The 27,765-nt window shown below is 43.5% G+C and overlaps 2 protein-coding genes and 1 long non-coding RNA gene across 8 annotated transcripts in view; 1 reads left to right on the top strand and 2 right to left on the bottom strand.

The window, feature by feature from the left end:
• Window positions 1-12,965, bottom strand: part of rbfox2 (RNA binding fox-1 homolog 2) — a 35,509-nt gene extending 22,544 nt beyond the window's left edge. For 2 of the 6 annotated variants that reach the window (XR_008601312.1, XR_008601311.1), the window contains exons 1-2: window positions 11,878-12,963; window positions 5,429-5,479 (exon numbers count right to left, since the gene is read on the bottom strand). Coding sequence is in view for 4 of the 6 variants with exons in the window: in XM_023290140.3 (XP_023145908.1) it covers window positions 5,429-5,479; window positions 11,878-12,129 (303 nt within the window). In the remaining 2 variants the exon portion in view is untranslated. Of the gene's footprint in view, window positions 1-2,428; window positions 2,695-5,428; window positions 5,480-11,877 lie in introns of those variants that run through there. The other 4 variants (XM_023290140.3, XM_023290139.3, XM_023290138.3 and 1 more) reach the window with 4 other exon arrangements.
• LOC129348681 (uncharacterized) lies at window positions 12-16,921 on the top strand. Its single transcript, XR_008601313.1, has 3 exons — window positions 12-162; window positions 1,325-1,426; window positions 16,782-16,921. It is a non-coding gene; the product is annotated as an uncharacterized LOC129348681 (long non-coding RNA).
• Window positions 14,987-27,748, bottom strand: LOC111581803 (uncharacterized). Its single transcript, XM_023290153.3, has 19 exons — window positions 27,299-27,748; window positions 26,723-26,881; window positions 25,782-25,900; window positions 25,481-25,664; window positions 24,409-24,521; window positions 23,064-24,306; window positions 22,380-22,504; window positions 20,295-20,553; window positions 19,964-20,091; window positions 19,777-19,873; window positions 19,533-19,655; window positions 19,070-19,242; window positions 18,044-18,141; window positions 17,212-17,339; window positions 16,801-16,981; window positions 16,422-16,566; window positions 15,384-15,460; window positions 15,119-15,162; window positions 14,987-15,034 (listed from the first exon to the last, which is right to left on the bottom strand). Exons 1-17 carry the CDS (start codon window positions 27,699-27,701, stop codon window positions 15,386-15,388), a joined length of 3,753 nt encoding a protein of 1,250 aa, XP_023145921.2. The 5' UTR covers window positions 27,702-27,748; the 3' UTR covers window positions 14,987-15,034; window positions 15,119-15,162; window positions 15,384-15,385.
• Window positions 27,749-27,765: the final 17 nt, after the last annotated feature.

The following is a 27,765-nucleotide window of genomic DNA, read 5'->3' as shown; positions in this document are numbered from 1 at the left end:
TCCCTGTCATCTCCTCACCGGCTGCGTCACTGGTCTGTTCGGCACCACTGCAGCGTTTTTATGAAAGATAAACACTCCAAAACAAAAAGATGATGACACTATTTGTCCACAATTTATCCCTCATTAGAACCCGCACGGCAACCTGGACAAACACACGCGCAGGTGAGCACACAAACTGACATACAGGTACGTGTTTACCCGATGTGGACACACCTCTTCCAACGCATTTGGGATGACCATGAAACGAGTTTGTCTTGTTTAGGACGGGGCTCTTTAATAACACAACGCCTGTCTGGTTGTCCAGTGTGGTTTAAAAATGTACACAAGCCAGCTGTAGGGCGGTCACTGTCAACGGCACTATCCAAAGAGTCAGTGAGGGCAACCCCTATCCTTTTCAAGACAATTATTTTTTTTTTTTTAAGAGCCACACAGATGCCTCACAGCGAGCACGTTTACAGCAATTACAGATGCAAATAGCTGCTAAAGACGCAGAACCATTATGGCACCTCAAGAGTGGAGCAATTTCTTAACTGTTTCGATAGAAGCATAGTCCAAAAGGTGTTTACCTCGCACAGCTCTCTCTTTCCCATCAACATTTTCCTCATGCCTCGAACCATCTAACAATCAGCACAAAATGAGTGACTCACGCAAGTTGCCACGGCAACACGGCTCATTGGGATCATTTAACGACCATCATTGTTAACCCTGCAAAGAATCAATAACAAGATTTGGGAGGTGGAGGCGCCCGGGTGGGTGGGGTGGTGGATGGATGTAGGGAGGGGGGTAAATCCTCACGACCCGTTTACAGTTTATGCAAGCGTGGCAGTGTGTGCACAGCTTTTTTTTGCAGGAGCAGCAGGTAGGCGTCTCTCCCTTGCCTTAGGGCACACTCTTAGTTGGGGCTTGAGAAAATATTTCAGTCCTTTTGCACCCGATCTGCTGCTACAACTCTCCAACAGCGGCACAGGGCAAAATTATCAGCACAAGGAGCGCTATTGAAGGGCTAATAAATTACCCCCATCATGAGGCAAGTCTGAACACATGCACGCATGTAACTGCAAAGTCAGCTCTACGGTCTGAAATTGCGTCACTGAGCAAACTAGACCTTCTCCAGCTGACCTACAATATTGTCACATTTCCGCGTTGCTCTCCATGTATTTCAACTCATCTGTCCCTCTCTGCGTAATGCGAGCTTCCTCACCCGCGAGCTTCCTTGGTAACTGGCCGAAGGTGTCCCGTCACCTTAAAAATCAATTTCCTATTCTCATGATCCCATTCTCACTCTCTCTCTCTTTTTTCTACCCCATCCCCCTCTCTTTTCCAGGGGCTCTTAAAGGAAAACATTGAGATAACAGCTGCCAGGGCCCCAGGGAGAGCAAGAGGAGGGAGAAAAGAGGTCAAACAGTAAAGAGAGCAGGAATCCAAGGTACAGCTGAAAGAGAGGCGCACACATGCAAGCAAAGACAGGAAGAAACGCACACGCACACCACAACACACACACACACACACACACACTCATCCTGACTCACACCAATTGAAATGTAATGATATGAACATGACACTTTATGCACCAACTTTGCAGCCCACTGTGTGCTTGAGCTTCTGTGTGTTTGTGAAATGTGTGACACAGAAATTACAGTGAGGAGGTGTTGTTAGCTGAAGAGAAAGAGATGCAGAAGGGAGAAGGGAGGAAGAGAAAGAGCGAGCGAGTAATGATAAAAAAAAGACAGAGACAACTGCTCTGTGGACACCTGTCCCTTTCGCTCACAGGCTTGAGCGATATACAAAGACAGCTGCAGGGACAATGAAGAAGAAAGAGTTTTTCACTTACCTCTCCGCCCCCCCATTCCTTCTCTCTTTCCACTCTTTTTCCCTTCAGAAATGCCTAAAGAGTTGATCGCTGAAGCAAACCGCTACATATCCAGCTGTACGGACGAACAGCCTGTACTGTATGTTCACATAGATTCTTCTGAGCATGCATAATACATGGCAGAGCACAGTTTCTGGCAGTGGCAGCTCTTGATGTTCAGATTGCGTGCAGTTCTAGCTCTGGGCTGGAGAACAGATGCCACAACAACGGCGTACAATAATACATCGTCACTCGTGCATTTCACAACGGCGAATCGCAACTGCAGCCCGTATCTCGCTGTCATCTTACTACACTACTTTCAATGTTTATATCCTTCACGGCAACCGGCCGCCGAGTCCTAACAAGAGTCTGAAATGTCCTGACTGGACCAACTCTTAGCAAAACGGGTCAAGTAGAGTCCTCACCACTTAGTAGTTAATTAACATTTAATGCTGGATGACAGTGCCGCCCGCTCTCACGCCGTTTCATGTACAGTGGAGGCCGAGCGTTGGCAGATACAGACACAGCCGACGTGTACACAGCAGTAGGAAATGAAAAGATATGGAGATAAACACTCACCGACAACACGTTAGGATAGTACAGTCCCATCATCGTATTCTGTGCAACAACTCAAACTGTCGTCGCTCCTCTCTCCTCTCTCTCTCTCCTCCCTCTCTCCTTTCCTCTTCTCACGCTGCCTCGCTTTCTCTCTCTCTCTCCCTCTCCGAGCCTGTGTCACCTCACCAGCTCAGTCTCTCTTGTCTGTCTCACAGATTCAAAATCTCCCTCTCTCTGCCCCCGCTCGCTCTGCCTGCCCTGCCAATCCCCTCCCCACCTCCTCCTCCTCCTCCTTTGCTGGCCTCTGTCCCTGTCACTCTCCCTCGCTTTGCTTACTTGTTTTTCTTTTTTCTACCCCCCCCCACCACCCTCTCTTTCTCTCTCTATCCTTTCTGTGTGTCTCCCACTCACTCTTTTCTTTCCCTCTCCCACTCGGTCCTTGCTTTGCCTCTACCCCCAGCCTTCTGTTTTGCTGCTGTGCCCTTGCCTGCTCATCTCTTCTCTGTCTCTTCTCCAGTCCTCCTCCTCCTTTTCCTCCGTTCTCACCCAGATAGCCTGACGCCTCCCCTCCCTCCTACGTCTCTGCCTCTCTCACACCTGCAAACTTTCCCCTCCCCTCTGCCTCTCTCTCGTGTCGCAGTCCTCCCCTCCTCTCTCTCTCCTCCTTTCTTTCTCTTCTTCTGTTCTCTTTCTTCATGTAGGTGAGTTAACTGGGGCTGCTGGCACCACTGGGAGAGGAAGCAAAGACTTTCCTTCTTTTCCTCGCTCTCTCTCTCTCTCCCTTTTCAGACATGCACCTTGTTAAGCAAATGCGCTGGTAATATTACACGCCAATTTCACGTTTGAAGTAATTTTTCCGCAAGAGTCACGACTGCAATCAGGTCAGACCCAGTCACATTTTCATAACACTTGCAGCGTGGCTCGAGCCCGAATATCATCACCTCTGTCTGAGTCTTCAAAGCTGCATTAATTGATACCCTTTAAAATAACAAAGGGTCAAATGAGTGCAAGGGGTCGCTCATGAATTTACCGGCGATGCAGTTTCCCTCAGCTTTACAAAGCACTTTAGCACCTTTCAGCTCATTGTTTTGGCTTTACTCTCATCACTTCCATCATCCACATTTCCAGCAGCCAATGGCAAAACGAAAAAACGCCAATATGAGTTGTGTCCAGCACCAAACAGCAAAGAGATAAACTCAGCAAACCTGGTGAACATAGCAGATATTTTTCTTAGAATTAAATGACACCACTGGAGGCACCAAACACGCCTTGAGCAGGAACTCCATCAAAAATACAACAGAAGGACTGATTGTCAACATACAAAGTATCATCGCCTCACAACAACTTAATACAGAAGACCAAAGAAGGCCATCAACAATGTCAAATTAAGACTGTACTCATGGACAGGAATTTGTCTTCAGCACAACACAGAAAACATAAAGGCACTGTTTCCTGTTAATAATTTGTGCAAGTACAATCATGTTCACATCTAGAATCTAAAAGTCTGCAAGAGTGGAAATACTAATGATAGTGTCTTGTGCATATTTTAACTTGCTGAGAAGATGCTGCTTGAATCACATGTTAGCCTCTTTTTATATTTGGATTTTTTTCCTCCCTTTGTGTAAATCTTAACTTGCATTCGCATTGACTGCATACAGAATTAATACTCAGCCAGAAACTTTACATCCAACATGTTAGCAAACTCTCATGATGGGCTTCAACGAGCCTTTAGGGGCGGAAGATGCTGCACATCAGAGAACAGAAAACTCATCACCCTAAAAATGATTCTATTTGGCAACTCAACCATGTTTTGCAGCAGTGTTAATGCTCCCTCTCACTCGCCAGGTGACAAATACTGCCAGAGTCTTACATGACATACACATCCTGTTGTGCTTGAATAAAACCCATCAACCGATGATTTATCTACATACAATGAAACACAACCTCAAATGACTTCAACAGACAGCTAACGCCAGTCTGGTTTCATAATCCATCTGCAGAGCACTTGTCTCCTGCTTCACACACAGGGCTCCTGCTACTCTCCAGGCTCTTCCTTTCAGGAGCCTTTGATCACATCATTCTCACACTGCTGTTGACAGTTTAGCACCTCAGTGTTGTGGAAGCCTCCGCTGGCTGGCATTGTTTTCTTCCTCTCTGCCTTTTTTCTTCCCTGGTCAGAGGCAAGTTCACACTTTCAAGCCCCTCAAGTAGTCCTTGACTGACTTCTCTCCATCCTAACAAGTGATTGTTCGCACAAAGAAAAAGTCTTCAACATTATAATTATGAAGAAAAATGACTCAAAGCTCTGTGATCTTACAGTGAATCCAGACTGTCTAATTGACTTCCAGGGCTGACAGTTCGGGAAAAAAAATCCGCTCTAATACTGAAGCAAATTAAAGGGTACAAGTGAAGATGTAAGACAGATAAAGTGCAGATAAGCAGCCAGAGGTTGCTGGGCATCACGGAGAGCGAGGGATGAGGGGATTATGGGCAGAGCATGAGAGGATGAGTGGATGAACGGAGGATGAGCTCAGGATTAACCACATAAACTGAGCAGTCTAATAACACAATCAGCAGGCTAATACAAAGACAAGCAAACAGATTGTAGGCCTTACACACAGACAATCTCACACAAAACATGCTGCGCAGATGAGTCTTTTTAAGAGTGTGTCTTTGTGGGCAGAGAAACTAGAATATCTCTGTGTTTAAAGGTGCTAAAAGAGAAAAAAAAGATTTAGATTTACAAGCTGAAAGATGACTAATATTATCTTTGATGATTGAGAGTAGAAAGGAAAGTGGGAGGAGGGTAACACTGGAAGAAGGAAGGTTGTGGAGGCATGTCTTCTTCTACATAAGCGATAAATTATAATCCACACCCCCACCTTGTGGTTTAGAGAGCTACACTGAACCATAATAATGCTATATGAATAGTGTAACCAGATAAAGCAGAAAAATTGGATGGATGGAATGGGAGCACATTATACAACATGGATTTTTGCATGTGTTTGCGGTTGCCCTTACCTGACTGTGAGACGGGTATCCATGGTAACCGAGGGTCAAAGGATCGTTGTTCTGAAAGAGAAATGCAGATTTTTGGAAACATGATCAGTAATTTGTAATTCAAAAAGGACTCGTCTCCTAATATGATTTTCAGCGCTCAGGAATGCCATTTTATTTATTCTTTATTCCCTTTTCAGTCACGTCTCTATATTTGACTTCACGGCTGCATGGAATTTCCGACTCCTAATCAAATTAAGTCCATCAGTGACACACTCCTGCTATCTCCCAGCTCAGTCTCCTCCAGAGTTTTCCACCCAGCGGATCTTTTGTGCTGCTTGTAAAAGACGTGATAACGGGGGCGAGTGAGATCATGCGAGCACGGAGATGAAAGACAGGGAAGAAAGAACGAGTGTCGCCACGGCTCTTAAATCATAAATAGGTCAGGAGTGTCAGTGAGCATGAAGCCCATCGGTGTGAAATGCGATCATGAGCCCTGATGCAATCTCCAACACATTCCACTCAATGTTCTGGTTGTGTAAAGCAGCAACGGACACATCAAACATCTGGTGAGTAATTACAGTAAAACAAGACGGGGAAAAAAGAGATCATTTTTGTTTGGAGCCAAATATTAAACAGAAATCACGTCCGTACTCCCTAAAATAGTTTGTAACTCACTTTATTCAGACTCATAACACTGTGTTCCGGCTTTTATGCTAATGTATTCCATTAAAAAGGACGCTTTTCGCAGCAATTACAACACACTTTGAAGGGGGTAAACAGATTTGCCTGTCACCGACTTCATATCGCTAGATTAGAAAACAACTCCGTTCCTCTCTACTCTCTCTGTCCTTCCCCTCTGATCTTCCTTTCATCTGGAACCAATGTCCCTCGTCTGCTCTGTCCCCGGGGGGAACACTTTGCTCTGTGCGCTTCACAGCTTGAGTTCGCCTGATTAATACTGTAGCCATCTAACTCCGGACCCCATGGGGCCATTTCACTAAAACTAAGCACAACGTTTCCAAATGTAAGAGGCTCTGTCGAGGAGGAAGGAGCAGGAAGTGCCTTCGTGATTGAAAAATGCAGGTTGCATGAGTCTATCTCAAAGCCAAAAATGTACTTAGTGAACTGGCTTTGGGAGGTAGAAGCTCTAAATAATGAAACAGCTCTTAGAGGCTTGAATAACATGAATAAAGTATAAATGGTATTTTACAGAGAGGACAAACTGGAGACGCAGTGTACTGATGGTATGGAGGAGGAAAAACAAAACCAAATAGGAGGAGACAGAAAGAAACGTATGGAGTAGCACGATATATCGAATGAAGACACATCTGGAAGCATCATATTAGCTGGGAAAGGAAGCTGGAAATACAATGGGGAAATGGACAACAACAACAAAAAAAATGAAAACGAGATGGAGGGAGCAAAGACAATGACTCATACATGAGTGGAGTCATGTGCTTAATTTCCTTAAGGAACTGGGAGGGATGAGAGGGGAGGGCTGCATGGAGGCTGCTCAAGTCTCACTCTCAACACCGTCGTCGCTTCTACAGAGAAACAAAAAGATTCTGTGCTTAACGCAGTCATAGTTAATCGCGGTTCGACCTTATTTGGGCTTTCTTTGTTGTTTGGTGACAAATGAAGCACAGCTGAATCCTGTCTGGGGGTGGTGATAGCAGTGGTTCTGGGGGCGGGGTGGCTAAAACAACAGAAGAAACTGCAAGGGAAAGACCGGGTGAGCAATCAGGAGAAAGTAACAAAATGACCTGAAGTCAACAGATGGCAAAGAGGGGGTGAGGAAGGGTGGGAGGAGGAGGAGGAGAGAGGAGCTTGGGGCAGAGGGAGGGGGAGCGAACAGGAGGAGCCCTGTAATAACAAAATCTGAAATGAAGTGAAGGATGACAAGCTCGGTTACCTTCAGGTTTCCTCCTCACATGGCAACAATAATCCACTGAGCACATGAACCTTCCAAAAACTACAGGTGGTGGAAGGTGTGTGTGTGTGTGTGTGTGTATGATTGTTTTGTGTGTTGTCTAATTTGGTCACAAGACTCGTGTCTATTCCTATCGTGTCTTGGGACATCTGAGGAAGGAGGAGAAGAGGAACTACATTTCACTGCTCTGAGAGTCATCCTACCTAACTGCAAAGCAGGGCACTCCATACACTCAAGAGGATGTGAATCCATTTCTTCCACAGAGCACTAATGTGCTAAAGCCTCCGGTCGGCCAGACCATCTGAAGTTTATTTTCCCTTCGATATACCTCACATCCCTCTCACTTTCCACAGTAAACTTACACGCGATTTTTCAAGGGGATGCTGGCTGGAGTCAGTGGGTTTTGGAAGCTGGTGCTACAGTTCTGGAATTAAGGTAATCATATAGCGGCATCGGCTGCCAGATCACACGCTGCATAATGAAACCGATGTCCGCTGCACTGATCTGCAGCTCAAAAAAAGCTGTGATTTCCTCCTCCTTCCCAATTTATTTCAGATTTGATGAGAGCAAATTTGCTTGTAATTATTTACTGCAAAATATAATTGCCCATAATGATTACTTCATTTCAACATCATTCCAGTGAAACTAGAGCCTCCTACTGGGTGTTTGGGCCTGATGTCGATGCCTGTATTTGGAAGAACATGGTGGCTGCTGTTCATTTTGGACATTTCAGTTGGGAGATGTTAAATTTGTTCATAAAAAAAGGGACCTAAACCATAAACTCACAGAGTACTGGGCAGTGAAATAAGTGGAGAAACTACAAAACAAATGACCAGACTTTTATTTCCAGAGTCACAGCTACTTTCATTATTGATTGATCTGCACATTACTTTGCTGAATAAATGGCTGAAGAAAAGCCAGACGTCCGGTAAAAATGTCTAATACAATTTGCTGAGCCTAAGGTGACGTCTGGAAATTGCATTTTCAAACGTTTTTCAATGAGTCAATTTACTCAGTGCATTTTGTGATCGCATAAGAAAAAAGAAATGGAAGCTGTTGGGGCTTCTGAAATTATGACATTTAAAGAGCTAGAAAAAAACAACTCGAGCATTTCTGCTCAAAAAAGCATTGGAATCGTTGTTAATTAAACTTTAGCTACTTCATGAATCATTCCAGCCATAATTAGTTTATGTCCTACAAATATTTTACTTACTATTTTTATTTTGAGCTTCTGGCCAACAGGCTGTACACTGATTATATACTGATATATTTATTTTCTTGGCTAACTAACTGAAGTAAAATTCACCCCAAATGTTCTGATGTTGATGTATAACTACATGAAAAAAGAGCATAGCAGCACCAGTTGTAGCCAATCTTTTATATAAGCACAAATTAATATCCTACTACGCACCATCTAGACCAGACACACTGCAGAAGCACCAAATCACTTAACTGCAGTTGATGTGATGAGGATAACGACACTTTAAGCACATCAAATCTTCCCCTGAGCAGAGTCCCAAAACACTGATGGACTCTCTCCAACACAAATCAATCAACGGATTTCTACCAGCAATTTATCACAGGAAAAACAGGGGCCCAAAAACTAAACAAATATTCTCTGTTGGGCTGTAGGAGTACATTTTTCTTGCTGACGTTTTCATACTATTTCAGTGCCGGGCTGAGATGAAAGTACAGAGGGGTGATCCACCTACATTAATGTCCTAGTCAAGTCATTTGTCCTCGGTGCTGTCACCGCAGGCAGGACCTTATTAGGTTAGAGAGAGCCCCGGTTCCTACGCAGAGTGACAACAAAACACGGGCCGCTCAGCAGCGGGCCAGATGGATATTGAAGCCGACAACCACCTCTCAACATTTCCCACAATCTGACTCGGGCTGAAGAAGCAGGGTGTTGTTATGAATCCCCTGAAAAATCCCCCGATGCTGCACTGGAATGTGAAACAAGCTGATCATGTGTTGGTGTGGAGAGCAGAACACTCAATATTCATTTAACATCCCCATCATTGGATAATATCAGCACCAAGCTAATTTCGGCGAGCGGCAGCGAACATTTGAACACAGACTGCTGAAAGCACTCGAGCTTCTTCTTTTTTCTTCCGCTGGCTTCATTTTGCCCGTGTTAGCTGAGCACTCATTAATCTACTACATGCTGCACGGATTTATAAATGCGCTGCTGCTCAGCTAGAACTTTGCAGATCTGACTTGACAGAGCATTTCTTCCCCTGTGCTGTGGTGACATCACACCCTAATGAGAAAAACAGCAGTGTCAATAACCAAATGAGAAGGAGTCCATTATTAGGCTGCAGTGGTGCAAAATGGATTGCTCTCAACCACAGCCACACCCCATTGTGCTTTGCTTCACGTGCGGGTCAGAGTTCACCTCTTGCCGTGATGTCAGCAATAAAGGATATTTCCTTTTTTTAAATAAAGGATGGAAAGGATTAAGGAAGGGAGGTGCTGTGCTTTACCAGGCTGCTGCTCGCTGTAATATTTTCCATCCTTTACCCTCTTCTGAAGATTACAGAAGCAGCTCCCTGCATTTTTATAAATGTTTCTTGGAAAGTCAAGAGCTCCGATTTATTTTTTTAAAAAAAAGTAGGAAAACTGAACGTCACTCAACCCAGTTTGCTTCTAGAATATTAATGGTGTCACCGGGTTAGAAGAATAAAAATACGTCACAGTGTTTTATATACTCACACTGGGATTGGAGAGCGGTTGTTGTGTGTGAGGCACTGGACCACAGAGGGAAAAAATAGTCTATACACTGGAGTTATTTTGAAAAGGCCAAGCTTAGATTGAAACCCAGTGGAGTTCTGGGAGTCACGAAACAAATTTGGAGTGAGTGTTGCCCCTTTTCCCCATTGTGCATTAACTTCTCATTTAAAATAATGAAAAATTTCCCATCACAGTTCAGAGTTATGCATTGAGATGTTTTTTCCAATCAACAGTTCAAAAACTAGAGATACTCAGTGTAGGCTGTAAAGGGAGAAAAACAGGAGAGAATTAGTCAATTATAAAAGCAGCTGGTGAATATTTTTTGATTAATCAACAACTTGCTGCACCAGTTTCTGCATCATAATCTTCATCTGGATCTCACCATCTGTACATGCATGTGAAAATGTGGGCATCCTATAAATCCTCTGCCTTAAATAAGCATCTCAAAGATCAGTGTGGTTGTAATGCCCCCTCCAGTATGAGATGTGATCCCATTAGCTGGGAACAAAGCCTCTTTACTGCCAGTGATAGGGCAAATCTGTTCCTGCACCAACTGAGAGCAAAGGAGGAGGGGGTATATCTCTCCCACTCTCATTTCCGGACTGGCCAGTCGGTCCACGTTCAATACATTTTAGGGCCTGAAGCTATTGATCTGTGCTTCTCTCTCTCTCCCACACACAAACATGCTTCCACTCACATCTGTTTCTAAGTGCATTACATTTCTGAGGCTGTCTGTCAGCACTCACCGACAGCACGGCGATGTAAAGCCAGCCATTTAGCTTCCCCAAACAGGAGCAAACAGGCCACTTCACCTCCATTACTGGTGCTTTCAGTGACAGAGAAATAAGCTTTCTGTCTTCCACTGGAGTACTTCACCCGACATAATCAACCCCAATGATATCCTGCGCAGCCCCCACCACCACGATGCTCTGTTAACTGCAATATTCCACCATTTGTGGGTCAGAGAGGGGGAAAAAACGGCAGCAAATTGATTTTGCCGACACTGAAAGAAAAGAGTTTAAAACCTAATAGAGGTCACTCCAAACCGTCATGCTGATAGAAGCAAGGGTGCGAAGACCAAGGTAATTAGATTGATTAGATGTGGGCCTGACTGCCCCCCAATAAAGCTGGTGGTCTTTGTTTACCTCAAATACCCCCTCCAGTCTGACCTCCCGCCTCAGAGACCAAGCAAGCAAACACTGACATCAATTCCCAAACGTAGTCCAAACCATTATGCCACATGGCACTGGGTCTTTTTTCCCTCTTTTTTGCATAATGAAAGGTCAGGTTTGTTTACATTCTCCACCCTCTGCTGGGACTCTGTCTGTGCTTTTGCAGATATTCATAAACCAGAGAGATATTCTTTTTGGACAGTGTCTCAGCAGGTTAATACACACCGGATGGTTGCAATTCCTCCTTTAAATATCTGTGTGAGCTGCAATGTGGTAGCTAACAGCCCAGTTAACACCGTGGATTACACTGGTACTATTTCAGCTCTCTCCTAAAACTGAATTAAAAGGACGCACAGTCATTTACAGCTGGGAAACGTGGTGGTATTTCCTGCACAGCTGGTAATGGACTGAGCAGAGGATATGGAGGGCCTTCTGCTGGAGCTGTAACTGCAAACCAGCTACTGCAAGTATCACTTAGACATGTGAGCAGATCACAGATGTAACCACAATAAAAGCACTGAGGCAGTGTTGGGTAGAAGCACTAAAATGCACAGGCATGAAAACATCAGGAGTACAGTGCCGAGTGCAGTCGTGTCTGTTTTTACTGTATTTGGACAAAAGAGTTCCCTCCTCACCTGACCAACCTCGCCGATCCCTCCTGAGCCGTCAATGCGGGGACGCTTGCACTCCGCCCCGGCCGAGTCCACCAGAGCCGCCGCCGTTTGTCCGTCGGGCTCCGGGTCTCCGCGCTTCATGCCCCGGACAGCTGCCGGAGCGCCGCCCGGGTTGGGATGCACCCCGGCCATGGTTTCCAGCTCTCTATCCCGGTCTATGAGACCCCGGGACACAGGCAGCATGATGGATGCAACGTCGGTCGACATTAACATTTAAAAATCTTCGTTTGTTCCCTTCCTTTAGCTAAACTGGGACTTAAAAACCTAATCCGGTGCACCTCTGTGCGTAAAGCAAGTCGGTGTTGGATTAAAATGACTTTAATATGCCAAGTAGCCTCCTCTGTGTTTTCCACTAGGCCTTTGTATGATCCCCTCCTTAAAGGGTTGATGTATCTGGAAATGTTTTGACTCCCTGGTTAAGAATTTGCACCTAAATACAAATCATACACACCGCTTTCTCCTGATTCCAAAACACAGCGGCTCAGTTTAAAAACAATTGCGGGTTATTTTGCAGCCCTGTAGCCCCTGTCTGCTGACCGTGTATTTATTTACTGCGGGGCTGCCTAAGAGGCCTACGTTATTTCAGATCATAACAAACCAATTAAACAAACACCGATACAAACAATGGCTCCTGAGCTGCTTCGCCTACCGCCCAGTTTCCATTTGCCCTCTTTTTTCTTCCTATACGAGAGCCGTGTGTTTTAACACGCTGCCGCAACCTCAAGACGAAAAACCCTTCAACATGTCTTCCCTGTCGCCTTTTTCCTCCCTATTAGCCACAGACTTGTACCACAGAGCAGAGGTTCACTGAAAGTCAATCCTTCTCCTCAGCAGCTTCCCATGTTAGTCCGCAAGTCTGCGTATTTTAACGAAAAGACGCTCTCTTACAAAAAACCCCCCACAACTAACCAAAGGACGCACGGACGGACGCAGAGGCTGCGGTGTTTCCTTCTCCCTCTCTCTCGCTTATTATTTTCTTTCCTCTCTCCGTTTTTCCCGGTGTGTTCATGTAGCGTGTGTGTTACAGAAAGGAAATTGTCCTCCCTCCCTCCTCCTCCTACTCTCTTGGTGTAGTCATTCCCCTCCTCCTATCTTCCGCTCTGCCTTTGAACGCTGAGCCAGGCAGCCATGCAGCCTGCAAATACACGCAGTGTGCCGCAGTGCTTCCATACATTTTCCCTCCCCTCAGGGAAACGTGTTAATGTATGTGTGTGTGTGTGTCTAAGAGGGTTGGCGGGGGTCTTGTGGTCCAGAGACAGCGCTATGCTCTTACAGTCTGTACATTCAAAAAAAAACCAAACAAAAAAAAAACCCTTTAAATCAAATGCTCCTTTTGCGTATTTCTACTTGTGCGCAATTGTCCCCCAGGAAACAGCCTAATGGTGGTCACATCACATGGCTGAATATTAAAGAGGTGGGTTGCTCTGGAAGATTTCATGCCTAACTCATTACACAACCAACAGCCAGGCCAAGGTCTTCACACAAGCCCAGCTGTGAGTCATGCAGCATGGAGTACCTTATGTTCCTCTGGCATTTTTATTGCTTGGATGACACCCAGTGGTCAAAGGGTACCATGAGAAGCGAATACTTCAAAGGCAATTTGCTGGAGCAAATTACTGTAAAAGCAAAAGCTGATTTTTAAAATCCTAATCCTGCCTTGCAAGATTGTAGATGGGTTGCTCAACCACTTTACACCTACAGTCCTCTACTCTCTGGGTGCTCATTATTTACATTTTTACTAAAAAAAAAAAAAAAAAAAAAAAAGCCTCTCTTTGTTCTAATGGCTTCTCTACTATTTCTGCTTTGATAACTTGTTTTTTGGGGGGGGAAATGTGCTCATTTGCTTTCTTGCTGGTAAGATCAAAACAGCTTTGCATGAGAAGCCAGGAGGTCGTTAGTTTAGCTTAGCTTAGCATATAGACTTGAAACAGGGGGAAACTGTTAGCCTGGCTTTGTCTGAAGCAAACACCTCCAACACTCACTGTTCAACATTTTTCTCAAACTTAGTTAATTCCTCCAAAATCTAATAAACAACTGAAAATTGAAATAGCAATGATAAATTGTGGTTTTAGAAGGGGACTATTTTTAGGCAGGGAGCAGTGGCTTCCCTCAGTCTCCACTTCATGCCTCATGACCCAAACAAGCCAACAACAGCTTTTATGCTTTGGTGTTAGGTATGTTTTTTTTTTTTTTTTTTTAACCAAAAACAATGTTCCTTAACGAGCTTTTGAGGTGCTGGTAGGGAGTCTTGTTGTTGGTGTATGCATACCTCCCAAAATGTCATTGTTACAATGTCATCTGTGGATTCAATATTCTATCTTTAATAGGCCTATCTGTACATTTTTAACCTCCAAAGTCTCAAAAAAGACTCAATGGGTGGTGTGCTCTATAAATAAAGCCCCTGCATACAAGGTTGAACAACCAGCCTAAGTAAACAACTGCCCCAGGGCACTAAATGCCCCAGGCTTGCTGCAGTTTTGACCGTGAGAAGGATAATATAATGTAGGAGGGGCCCTTTAAGTTGCTAAGTTATTTAATGATTTTATGGTTCATTTACAAGGGGGCATGCCATTCCATCAAAGAAGACACTTGTATTCCCAAATAAAGGAGTGTAATCAGATCACAACACAGTAAACCCAGGGCTGAGTAATATTCTATCAAAGGAATACAGTACCTAGAAGCCCAGAAGCTCATTTTTGTTCCAACACGCCCAAGCAAGTTAACTGTCCCTGTGTGATGCAGCTTGAGTGGAAATATTCAGAAGTCCCCACTCAGATGCAACGCCCACACTGATGCATCGGACTGTTTTCTTTGCTTAGGGCAGATTGGTTGCATCCATATTCTTCAGTTATCTTGCTCAAACATGCCTACTTCAAATGCTGTAAACCTTTAAACCCCCACATAAGGTTCAACAAGTCAGCCTGAGTCTCACTCTAGCTCAGTCCACTCCACGCTGACCATGTGTCTGTGCAAACAATGCTGCCTCCCACTTTTTTGATGGAGAGCCACTTCCCTCTGTAAAACCTAAATGGCTGCAAGCTGAGGAACAAAAGCAAACAAACACCCCCCATGTTATTTAAGAGCTTTTATTGGTAGTTAAACGAGTGATGTCTCAGACCTGCAAAAGTGAAGAAAAGATGCGGTCAGAAAGTAACTCTGGGGTATAAAAACAGGAGCTGAACACAACTGTTGTGTGACTCACCACAACATCATCCTGACTAACTTCTAGCGTCTTCCATGTCGTAACTGAAAAACAGGAAATAGATCAGACTTAATAAATAATTCAAAACTCTCCTCATTACTAAAACATTGTCCTGCTGTCGTGTGGAACTGTAGCTACTACAGGCTCTCAGGCTGCTTTCATTGTGGAGGAAGATTGTAATGAGGCCCATCCATGGGCGTTTTTATACGATATACCAGAGTCCATAAGGGTGTGGTGGATGTTTTGAGGACAGAAAGTTAGTCACCATCAGTGGCCAAAGCATCCCTCGACACAAGGCCCGTCACGGGGCGAGCAGATTTCAGTTGAACACATGAAGTAGATCTAAGAGAGAGGCACAAGCAGAGCACAATTTGATGGCGTGTCCAGTCTCGAGAGTGTGCAGTGTACTACGACAAACAGCTGCTGGCAATTCTGAATTGGCCAGAAAATTTGCAGTTTACAAAATGGCCTTGCCCCATCTCCACATAATGAATGCTGATGGAGAGATTGAGAGATAAAACTGCAAATAGTTTCATTTTCCCAAGACGTTATGCGTCTGCACAATAAAAAGAACCTGCGTGAATTTGCCCTCAGGGAACTTTCACATACTACCAACCCACTTCTGCTCTAAAACAAGACTCTATCTATTCCCTGGGGCACAAATTCACAGGCAGACAGCTGCACCTTTGACATTTTTTTCTTGCTGCAACACATAAAAACTGTAGGGTAAGAGGGATGAAAGCAACAGTTTGACATTTTGGGAAATATGCTTTTTTGACATTCTTGCCATAAGTCAGATATAGTTAGAAGCAGCTGGTGATTAGCTTAGACTGGCTGGAAACGGAGGGAAACAGTTAGCCTGGCTCTGTGTAAAGGTAAAAAAAAAAACTTAAAAACTTGTATAAAGTTGCATGTCATTTTTGAATCAAGTTTTTCCACAGAAATATATATATATATATATATATATATATATATATATATATATAAAAGTGGGCTTTAAATACGTTGATGGGCAGATCTGCTACCTTTACACAGGGCCAAGATACCTGTTTCTGCATTTCCAGTCTTTATGCCAAGTTAACTCACAAGTAAGGACATCCCATAAAAGCTCTTTTATATGGATAATATTAAATCAGGTGCCTCGATAGAACACTTAAACCACACTTCTGGTCTAAAGCTTGATCACTAAGGAGAGGATTAATGCCAAAACATCAACTTAAAAACACAATAAAAGCATTCAGATCTCTACAGAGTATTTCCACACCATTATTTCCAGAACTCAAGAGTGTCTGCTCATCCTTACCTCTTCATCTGGGTCCTTGAACTCACCATCGGGAAGGAACTGGAAGGTTCTGATGGTGAAGCGGCGGGTCTGGCTCTGAGGAGAAGTTGGCTGCTGGTTAGACACTACGGCCTGTAGCTGGGCTGGGTCATAGGGATTGGGACACCTAGAAGTAACGTGTGAAATTAGAGCACCAGTTAGCTAACAGGACAACAGGTATCAGAACTGTACTTCCCTTCACTTGTCCCGTTCGCTCCCTGCAGCACAAACACTTCAAAAATGAGATATTTTTGTTGGAGTAAATCTTCATTTTTGTTCCTTCTACAGCAGCCTCCTCCTCTGCTGAGCTCGATATTTTTTTTGTTTGTGTTCTCTTCACAGAGGAGATGTTTCAACATACCCGTTGTAAAGCAGCACCCACACAGCTTTTCCTGAGCGGGGGTAGGCCACGCAGTAGTGCACCAGCAGCACTAAACTGGGATCTGGAGAGTTGAGGAGCCGCACTTCCAGATAGAGAGGTTTCCCCAGCAACATCTGCATGGGCTGGTGATACTGTGGGTAGTAGCTGCTGTAATGGGCATCTCATATGAGATGGGTGTAAAGAAGTAGAAGGAGATTTTATCTTGAACCGCTTTGTACACACTCAAAACCAAGTACAAGTTCTCCAAGAGGTGAAATAATGGATTTTACTGTAATAAAGATGTGTTACTTTTATATTTTCATCTTTCTTCCAGCACAACAAGAAACATAAGATTTTTATTTTTTTGGATGTTGAAAAGCAGTTGTTAGTGTTGAAATGAGGGCAATTTACCTTTGGAAATCCTGAGCTGGACTCCAAACACCCCCTGTGTGTGAATTTCAGGACCAAGAGAGGGACTTTTGACCACATAGCTCACAGTCAGTAGCGCTCCTGGCATGAACCTGCACTCCACCAACAATCTGAGAACAATGGAGAAGACAGGAAGCACGATAAATGAAATCTATACAGTTTATTGTTTTATTTCTGGTCCTTTCTGTGTCCTGTGTGACTTGCAACAATCATTTTTGCTCCCCCTTCCAGTGTGACCGTTTGGACAAATACATTTGATTTCTGACGCAAACCAACAGCAAATCTTAAAAAGCAGTTCTGAGACCTTAAATCTGAGAAAGTGGCTTCTAAGGAATGTTTTCTGCCACTTACTTTCTCTCATTGCTCACTTTAATTGTCTATATTGTCAATTTCACGACTCAGGTCCTGTCATTATTTACTTTTTTCTTGTTTTGTCAGATGACGTAGTAATTAGAAAATAATGATTTCACTAAAACCACATTGTTAATGACTGCAGGTCAATATATTAATGTATTTAAAATAGAAAAACATGTAAATGAGAACAACTATATCATGCATTTGGTTGCATTCAAACAGTATACATGATAAGATAGTTACAAACAACCATGAGCTTTTCTGTACCTGTGTTAAGACACATATATTTAAAAGCGAAATTCAGCTTTAGACCCAAACAAGTGCAGCTAAACAGAGGACAAGAGGCATGAGACACTGGACTCACGGACCCAGTGGAGACGCCCACATCAGGTATAATGACAGTGGATTGTCTCCAGCAGCTGTGATGGAGCGACTGAAACGGGTAGTAACATGTTCTGACCTGACAGGAGAGTCTCTTGTGATGGTGCCATAGTTGAGGCTGATTGTTTGAACCTTGTTGATGACCTCCACCATATAGACTACAGTTTTCCCCACCACCTGTCAGAGTAGAATTGGAAGAACAATTTTGTATACAGACAATAACATATACCAAATAACACTGACTGCTTAAGAAAAATATTAACGTTCTTGTGCTTTTTTTTTTCTTTTCTCTTTTTTACTTTCAACAAATCCCATTAATAAAAAGGCACAAAAATTGAAAAAGGGTCACTGAATCAAAAGAAACTGCAGTGGTCATATTTACAGTAATAAAGGAACATGCTACCAAGTGTGACAGTGTGGCTTGGTGTTATAATAACACACTATCAGCTCGAATACAAGACCATTTTCTCCCTGGAAATTAGGTTTGAAAAACTGGAGGTATATATGATGACTCAATTACATGTTCACAATGTGAGATATTCTTTTACAGTATTAATATCTGAATGGCCTCACAGGTGAGAAGGAGAGTCTATGACTGATAGAAGACACACCAAAGTGGGCTTCACACATTACAGTATTTTCTCATATGAGAGAAAAGGGCTCAAGGATGAGGACTCTCTTTTCTTTGGCTTAATAGTATTTCAGGGAAACTTTCCCAACAGGATGCGAGTCAAAGTGTTTCCTATCTGCAAAAAACTTTCTCTCAAAAACAGATGTTGGAAAAAGGGGGTGTAGTCTTATAATCTGGGTTGCCATATATTCAGTTCAGTATGGCAGCTTTTGGACACTAGTGGAGATCCATGGCACAAAAGGAATAAGATGTCAGGCTTTTGTCACACAAGAAATACTTCAAAGATCAATTCAAAGCTTATGTTCATCTTTTCATGAGATTTATTATGAAGAAAAAGGCTGAATGCAATTAAAAGTTATTCTTTAAAACAACACTTCATCAACTGGATCAGACAGTCCATGAATCCAGTTCTTACACTGGGTCGTACTCAACCCTCGAACATTTTACAAAGTGTTTTCTTTCATTTAATCTCACCACTCTGCGCGTCCCACAGCCGTCCATCGGGATCTTGAACAACGCGTAGTCAGAAGTGACTCTCTCGGGTTTGCAGGTAGAGTTGCTGGCAGCGACGAGCATGGCGGGGGAAAGAGGGGGCTCGGTGAGGGCGGCGGGCACAGAGAAGACAAAGTGGCGGTCAATAGTGCACTCTGGAGGGGGATGCAAACACACAAGCGCAGATACGCATGCACAGTTATGTAAAGGTCAGATGAACAAAAGGTCAGAAATCTCAGGAGGCAATTGATAATGAGACCCAAGGTATCTTATACCCTTTTCACATTCTGTGTCACTGCCAGCTTGAATCATGCTGCGCTGGCTCCGAATATGCCTCTTCACACATCCAGCAGCTGCAGACCTTACATTTCCGTACCCAAAACGGCTCAACTGTACTCAGCTAAGTGGCGTGAAAATGCCAGTAGGGACACAGATTGCGGCTCACCGTCCATGGGGTAGTAGCAGGCAGGGGGGTGCTTGTTGAAGCAGCAGCCCATGGAGAGGCACTGTGGCTGGGACACAGAGCCCGATCCGCAGGGGAGACGCTGGTCGCTAGGAAGGTTGCACTCTGAGGGACAGCACGACAAATGTCAGCTGCACAGTTAAAATAACTCTGAATGGCCTGCAGAAAACACCCTTTGGCAAATTGAACAGCCTTTCAGGGGAGTAAATATATAAAATGTATCTACCTTGCCTGGACCCAGGGTTGAGAACTGGGCAGGAAAACTGAGCCTCCTTTCTCCCTTTTAGTGTGAGGTAGGCGACAGTGATGATGTACATTTTACCCTTTTAGAGAAAAAATGTTTATACAAGAGTTAAAATAGTCAATTATACAAAAGGTCATGGGCTCAGTGTGAAACCCGAGTCAATACTTGCCTGCACACTCATATGACAGCGCGAGTGCAACTGGAAACTCAAATGTATTTTGCCATCTTTGCCTTTGCTTGCAGAATACCCACAGTGCTCTGGGGCTTCCTGGAGCTTCATCTGGTTCCCCTTGATGTCTGAAAAATACATTTGGAGATATACAAGATGCTATTTTTGAGGTAAATGGCACAATTAAAGCTCTCAGATGTTAAGTGTTCCCTTCTCCCCTCGCACCCCCACTCACTGTACACCAGAACCCCTGAACCATGTCAGCATTAAACTCATGCAGAGCTGATGGCAACCATATGCACTTGGAACACACACACAAGCTCACACACACCTTTTACAACTATTCCTGAAATGGGACCGGAGGGAAGCTCTACAGTCATCTGATGAGAGGAGCAGAAGACTTTAGTCTTTGGGACAACAGACGGGTTGATCTTGCCCTTGGTGGCGCTCAGTGGGGTCGGGGAAGGGGGTGGGGTGACCGTTGTTGGATATTCAGGGGGAATTTGATATGGGCATTGCAGTTCCAGAGTCCTATAGTGCGCTGTGGAGAGGTCCCAAAACCTTAGAGGTAAGGAAACGGTCGTGGGAGTCTGAAGCGAGAGAGAAATCAATACAATCAGTAAAAGCAACCACGCATGGTTTCCAGCTACCGCCTTTAAAAATAAAGTCTGTGAATTGTGCTCAACTCACACACACTGAGTTCCCACCAGCTGGGTTGCACAGAACATTAAAAAACTCCACCCAGTTCAGATGCATGCACAGCAATTGCTGCATATATAGTCCATATGGGATTAATCATAAATGTAAGCTGCTGACAAAGAAGAACGGCTCGTCTGTGTTCTACATACAAGCAGGACTGGTGTCGTAAATTGCTGTAACGACAACCCAAGCGGTGCAAACTGCCAGCATCAGCAATCCAAGCTCATTTTGTAGGTTAAGGTGGCGCTGTATTAAACTACATTATATTTAAAGATGTTTTTAGCTCTAATCCACCCATTTATTTACACTAAAATGCAAAAAATGGAAGAGGCACTAGAAGGAATCTAAAACACAAGCACAAGCTACAGACTCAGAAACATACAGCTTCACTAGCACTGAAATCTTTGCCTTTTCATTTCTATCATTATGATAGTACTTTCTATTATGCACTGTCCATCCAAAAAAAAAAAGAAGAAAGTTGCACACTAATATTTCATTAGACCACCTTTAGCTTTGAGAACGGCACACATTTGGTGTGGCATCGTTTCGATAAACTTCTGCAAAGTCACAGCATCAAATCAAATCAAACCAAATGAAGCTCTATTGTCATCGTATAAGATGAGACAGTGTTTCTCCAGGATCCAAAAACCGGATCAGCAGTTTAGTATTGTGACTTTTTGGCATGAAGCTGTTTATCAGTCCGGTGGTTCTTCCTTTGATGCCTCTGAAACGTTGGCCTGATGGCAGCAGTTCAAACAGTTTCTGGAGAGGGCGTGAGGAGCCCCTGACAATGTCCACTGCCCAGCTCCTGCAGCGACTCTGGAAAAGTTCTTGAACAGAAGGGAGGGAAACTCCGATGACCCTCTCAGCTCCCCTGACTATCCTCAGCAGGGCTTTTCTGTCTAAAAATGGTAGGCACTGGGCATGATGACTGCATCACTTCATCCACCTCTCTTCTTACCCTGATGCATCCAACACTTTGGAACAGAGTACATCTGGACTCAACAGACCACATGACCGAGCACATTTCTTCCTCAAAGATGATGGTTCACCACAATCCTTCTAGGTTTTAATGATGCGTTGGACGGTTCTTAACCTGAGCTTGGTCGTTTCAGACATCTCCTTAGTTGTTTTCTTTGCTTGATGCAGGCTAATAATTTAACCCCTTTGAAACAGATAAACATCATTTCCATGTCTTCTAGCACGGTTGTTTAAGACATGAGAAGATCTTCACTGCATCAACTAGGGTTAAATAAGTTGTTGCCAGATGAAACATGTTCATCACTGCAGTAATTATTCTCTTAGCTATTTGCTTAGTTAAATCCAGGTGGCAACTTTTTTTGGATAGGCAGTGTAGTACTGCAGCATTTCCTCTAAGTTGGTCTGTCTTGTGCCTGATGTTGTGTATGGCATATTGTATATACATGTTGGATAATTCAATATTTATACCAGTGCATTTGTTGCATGCTTAATTGTCAGTGTTATTTTGTAATTAAGAATGAATTTGTCTCACTAATATGTATATTTTTATGTGAGCCAAAGTGGATGGTTTATTTATCAGCCAAGCCAAGGTTTTTGATGCTGCACACCAAACGCAAAAATTTAAAGTACCCGAGAACTTTTCGGGAACTGTGGCACAAAGACATGATTAAAGTTAGGCAGTTATGTAAAGATGGCATACGTGCAGGCAGTGACAAAGCATTAAGGAAGGACTCACCCGTAACTGGCTGTGACAGGCAGGCAGAGGAGAGTGGAGGATTACCCCAGAGCCCTTAGCCATCTGTAGCATGTACCCACACAGTGGAGACACTCTGGACAGGGACAGCCATGTCTGTTTTTGGTCTAATGTGGGGGGGATATCCTTGTTAGAGCTATTACATTTGCAATAAAATTCATACATTATAATTTTAGAAGTGATTCTCTCTCAGAACAAGCTGCCATACAGTAGATACCAGCATGGGTGTTCATCTGGGTGTAGAAATTGTATTTTAAAATACAAATCCACTGATGTGATTTTTAATAAAAGTATTTTTAGAACAGAAAATGAATTGCCGTTATAATCATCAATTAATCATGTCAGTCTTTCTCAGATGTGTTATGTAAACTATACCACATAAAACACTACGTATTTGGGTTTTGGACAGATTGTCAGATTCCACAGATGTATTTATTTATTCTTACTGTGAGTCGTCCTATGCAGCACCGAATGCTCACTCACGATTATTGTTTTATGGGATGCTGGAAGATAAAAAATTATCTACACGTGGAACTGAAGAGATTTTTGGCTCAAGATGGATAGTTGGAAACAAAACAAAATTCCACATCTGGCTCCTTTCTCTGCACATGAAAAGCTGCACTTCTCAGTAACACAAAGAGCTCTTCTGTTTACACAAACACTGACCTCTGACCTCGATGGAGTCTGGGTGAGCGAAAGGCAGGAAGGCAACCATCCTCCCCGTCACACACTGGAGTTGGGGAGACTGTGGAGCGGGCCAAGCTGGGGATGTGAAACTTGTTGTGGAGGGAGTTGGAGAAGGCGTCGTGGGGGGCATATGTGTTGTCAGTGGTGGTTGTACACCTGGATACTGGGGCACAGGGGGGTAAACTGGACTGTGGTGTGGCGGGTAGAGAGTATTATAATAAGGATAATAAGAATAGGAGTAATAGCTACAAAAGGTGTGAGCGTACGGTGGACAGGTGGGTCGTGCAGGTTCCTCTTTGTGAGGTGGCAGAGGTGTGGGTGGTTGGTAGTAAAAAGGTCTTTGGAAGTAAAACTGTCCAGAGGGGTTGCTTGGACTTTGAGTAGCGGTAGATGTTGTAGGGCTAGGCGGTGGAGCAGTTGCAGGAGGTGAAGCAGAAAGTTCAGGGTAGGAAATTGGCCAGTAAGGATAGTAAGAGCTGTAAGAAACGGCTGGATAAAATGCGCTGAGATGATAGTGTGGACTCTCGGGGTGTTTCGGTGGAGATGGAGGGAGAGGAGTGGGTGCTTGGGCCACTGGTTCTGTAGGATAGTAAGATAAATGAAGGAAGTAGAAAGGGTAATAGGGACTTGGTGGCGGTTTAGGTGGTTGGGTAACTGGAGGAGCAGTAGTAGTAGTAGTGGTTGTTGGAGCTGGGGTCACTGCAGGGTACAAGAAATGCATGTAGGGGTAATGCAGACCAAACGGAAACTGAGGAGGGCCAACGGGTAATTTAGGAACCTGATGGGGATAAGGATCCTGCATTGGGGTAGGATTTGGGGCAGGTGTAGCTTGTATTATGACAGGAGGCTGGTAATGAAGAGAGTAGGGCAGCTTGTCAGGCCATGTGGGGTGGAGGACCTGCTGCTGGTGTCCAGGAGGACTATCAGGGCTGACAGGAGTTGGACGTGCAGGCTGTGGACCAGGAGGGAGGAATTGGGGCAGGTGGGCATACTGGAACCCAGGGTAGGAGTAGTGGGGGTAGTCTGGTAGTCGTGCATTTGGCTGCTCTGTTGGAGGCTGAGGAGGGGGAGGGGAAGCAGGGCTGATGGGATCTAGGATGAAGGGAAACTGAGGGTCGGCAGGAGACGAAGGTGTAGAGGGGATGTAGGGGAAGTGAGGGCTGAGGGGACAGGAGAGAACATATTCTTGATCGTCTAGTATAAACTGGAGATGAAGGTCATCCTGTAAAAAAAAAACAAAAAAAAAAAGGCGTTGTATAAAAACATTGTTGCTACAAAGAAGCAGCTTTTCATGATAATCTATTTCATAAAAACAAAAACTTACTGCACTAGTGATACATGGTGCACCAAAGGAGATGAAGAAGGTAAATGGCTGAGACTGAGAGTCGACGCGATCCGCACACTGTTCAGATTCAAATGGACTCCAAGCTCCATTTACTGCAAAACACAATTACTCACATTTTACTGAGAATGTCAATAAAAACTCAGGTTTAGGGCTTTCAGGTAGAGAATACAACTATTTTCATAACTTTAGAGGAGTTATTCTTCCTCAGTTAAAATACAACAGCAACACATTTTAGGCCGCTTACATCATCTTAACATCTATTTATTTAACCTTTCCTATTTTCAGGTCAGCAGAATAAATAATACAAAGATTAAATGAAGAACCAGCAGAGAAATCACAGAAATAAAGCAATGAAACGTTATTTTCCTAGTTCAAGATTTCCTGTTAGGTTTTCCAAAACACAACAACAATATAACTGAACTAGTACATAAATGAATAATAAATAAAAATGTTAGAATTTGACTTCCCCTCTTTGAATGGGTTTTATTTTGTGTATCCGTCTGCACTAGTCTCCTGCTAAAATAACTGTCTCAGAGCTTTGCCTCTTTCATAAAGTAAAACAACCATGAAATAGTAGTTTGAATGGTCAAAATTAAAGTCTAAAATTAGTTTGAAAACCCTCTTCATGGCATTAGACATAAAATTCTAGTGGAGAAATACTTAATGTTTATTTTTTCATTTTGTCAGCCTGAAAGAAATCACAGTTAAATATACTGATTTATTTATTTATTTATTTTTAAAGGATCTAAAGACATTATAATAAGAATAACAAAATAAATGCATGTTGTTAACTGTAACTCTCAGGACAGCTTTAGGTCAAATTCCCTGAAAAACAAAAACATAACTGAAGAAACAACCCTTATGTCTTTAACGATAACTACATCCCCAACATAAAATCTATGACTAAATAAATCATTTATTCACACTGTAATCCATGTGGATTGTACTATGCTGCAGTATGAAGCACAATGCAGGTATTCAAAAACAATCAAAGGCAAATCATCCAATTATGAAACAAGTGAGGACTGAGCTGTCAGTACAGCCGACATACCTACAACTCCCAGCACTGGTAAATCCTGCTCCTGTCCATGTATCTGCACAGCCATGCCATAGGGGGAGCAGAATACTAGAGGGGCAGAAAGGGAGAACAGCGGGGTAGGAGAGGGCATCTGCATCGGGCAGGAGAGCTTCAGTGGGCTGCCCGACATTAGCATGGGCAGAACGTAGCTGCCGTTCTGACAGACAAAAAAAACAAAAACAACACACACAGAAATAAACAAACACAAGGAAGGGATTAACACAGAACACAGGAGTTACTGCTGGTGGAAACAGAACACAGGTGCTGATGGTACCTCCTGAGTGATGTAACATGCATCATATGGCACCATCATCTCCAGGCTGCTCCATGATGTCCTCACTGAGTAACCACAGTATGGAGGCAGCTGGAAGACCGAGATGGGAGAGGCTACCGCTGTGGAGACAAAATGTTGGTTCCAGCTTCTAAAATGCCAAGTTTTGCCGATTTACCTTGTTTTAGTTAAGATTTGACTTTATTAATCCCGAAGGAATTCTTGTGCTAGATATTGCTTGGAAAAAAATAAATGACATAATATGACAAATGCAGTGCCTGAAAAGTAGAAAAGCAACAGTATTTAAGTACAATACAATGCTTGATTTGACAAAACCAAGCTATAATAAGGCTAGAATAGAAAGGTATAAAGTAATGCTGGCAGTTATACTGAGGTAATAAGTAATATCACACATTATAATGAAATATTGCACCGGAGAAATGAGATGAAAATGAAATGCTGTCCATTACATTTACAAAGTTAGATCACATACACTAGAAATCTAGAGCTTTTTGAAATTCTGATGTGCTCTTTAAACAATTTCTGACATTTTACAACATAAATATACAGCCCATTAATAAAGAAAAAAATTAGGCTAATCACTAATGAAAATCATAGTTGCAGTGCAGGCCTAGTTGATTTAAATAAAGAACAGTGACGTGGGCCTATAGGGATGTGAAGATAAAGCCTTTTGTTTCATCACGATCATAAAATGTGTCCAGTTTAACTAAAATGTAGCAGAAAAGCTCTGAAAATAGACACTGCATTTATTCTGTATCTGAAATGAAGGCACCGCTTCTGCATTGAAACTATGACTCCTGCACATTTTCTTGCCTGACGAAAAGGAAACAAATACAAGAGAGATCCACTGCAAGAAAACATCCATTATATGTTCTAACATCAACACTGATGCCACCTGAACAGGTCATATTAGACAATCCTACCTCTGTCCACTAACAGGTGTGTGAATTCTTGACCAGTGGCAGTGAAGGTCATGAAATCATCGTAACACTCCACTAAAGGCTTCATAGCCTGCCACTCAGAGAAATATGGACTGGAGTCAGATGGTAGGCCCAAAACCTTCCCCTGGACTCTGAGGAAATCTGGAGGAGAAAAAAATAACATCTAAAAGACAGAACTGGCTCAGCTGCACTGCTCCATGTCAAAATGCACTTGCATGTCTTTAGCACTGAATTCACATAACACTGTTGTACTGTTATCTGAACCGATGCAGGAGAACCAGAGACAACAATTCTTCCAACTTCCTGAAGCCTACATTACCCAGAATGCAATAGTTAGGCTCCCAGTTCCAGGTGTGTCATGGGCTCTAAGCAACTTGGAGAGGTCTGGTAAACTCACCTCTTTCTAGCTCCCCTTTAAGGTATTTAACCAATGCAGTCACAAATTACCGTTTCATCCAATTTATCACATTTTATACAACTCTTAGTGTATAATACACCTTTCCCCCCTACATATGTAGTAAACAGCACCACCAACAGCAGGTGGAGTTGCCCTTTAACCTGCAAAATCTGCTTGATATCCATCTCCATCCTTGGATCTTGGCTCCAGGCTGACATTACCAACAGTCCAGGACAAGCTGCTGGATGCAAAGCTGCTGCCGCTTCCATAAAGCTTTGGTAAACTAAAATATGGGAGGGGGTCTTTGGTAGAGGCAGCGGGTCCAAGCAGGAGCTTTTGGAGACCCGGCGGCTTGGATTTACGCAGATTCGAGCTCCGGACAACCTGTTCAATAAAGTGCCATTTTCCGTGCTGCGCGTCCGTGTCTTCTTTAATCCTTTCCCACCCGCTGGAGGCTGTGAAATCATCTTCCCACTCCGCTGAACTCACCGAATAGCAAGGTAGAGACGTGTAAAAATAAATAAATAAAAATAAACTTATTCCTAGTTTCTGTTTGCAAGACATCGCCGGAATGTTGACGCTTTTTGCTCACATGCGCAACAAGGCTTCACCTGAACATGAGGCCGAT

This window comes from Amphiprion ocellaris, chromosome 4 (assembly GCF_022539595.1).
Source record: "Amphiprion ocellaris isolate individual 3 ecotype Okinawa chromosome 4, ASM2253959v1, whole genome shotgun sequence".
Lineage (NCBI taxonomy): Eukaryota > Metazoa > Chordata > Actinopteri > Pomacentridae > Amphiprion > Amphiprion ocellaris.
This window is presented reverse-complemented; position numbering and strand designations above follow the sequence as displayed.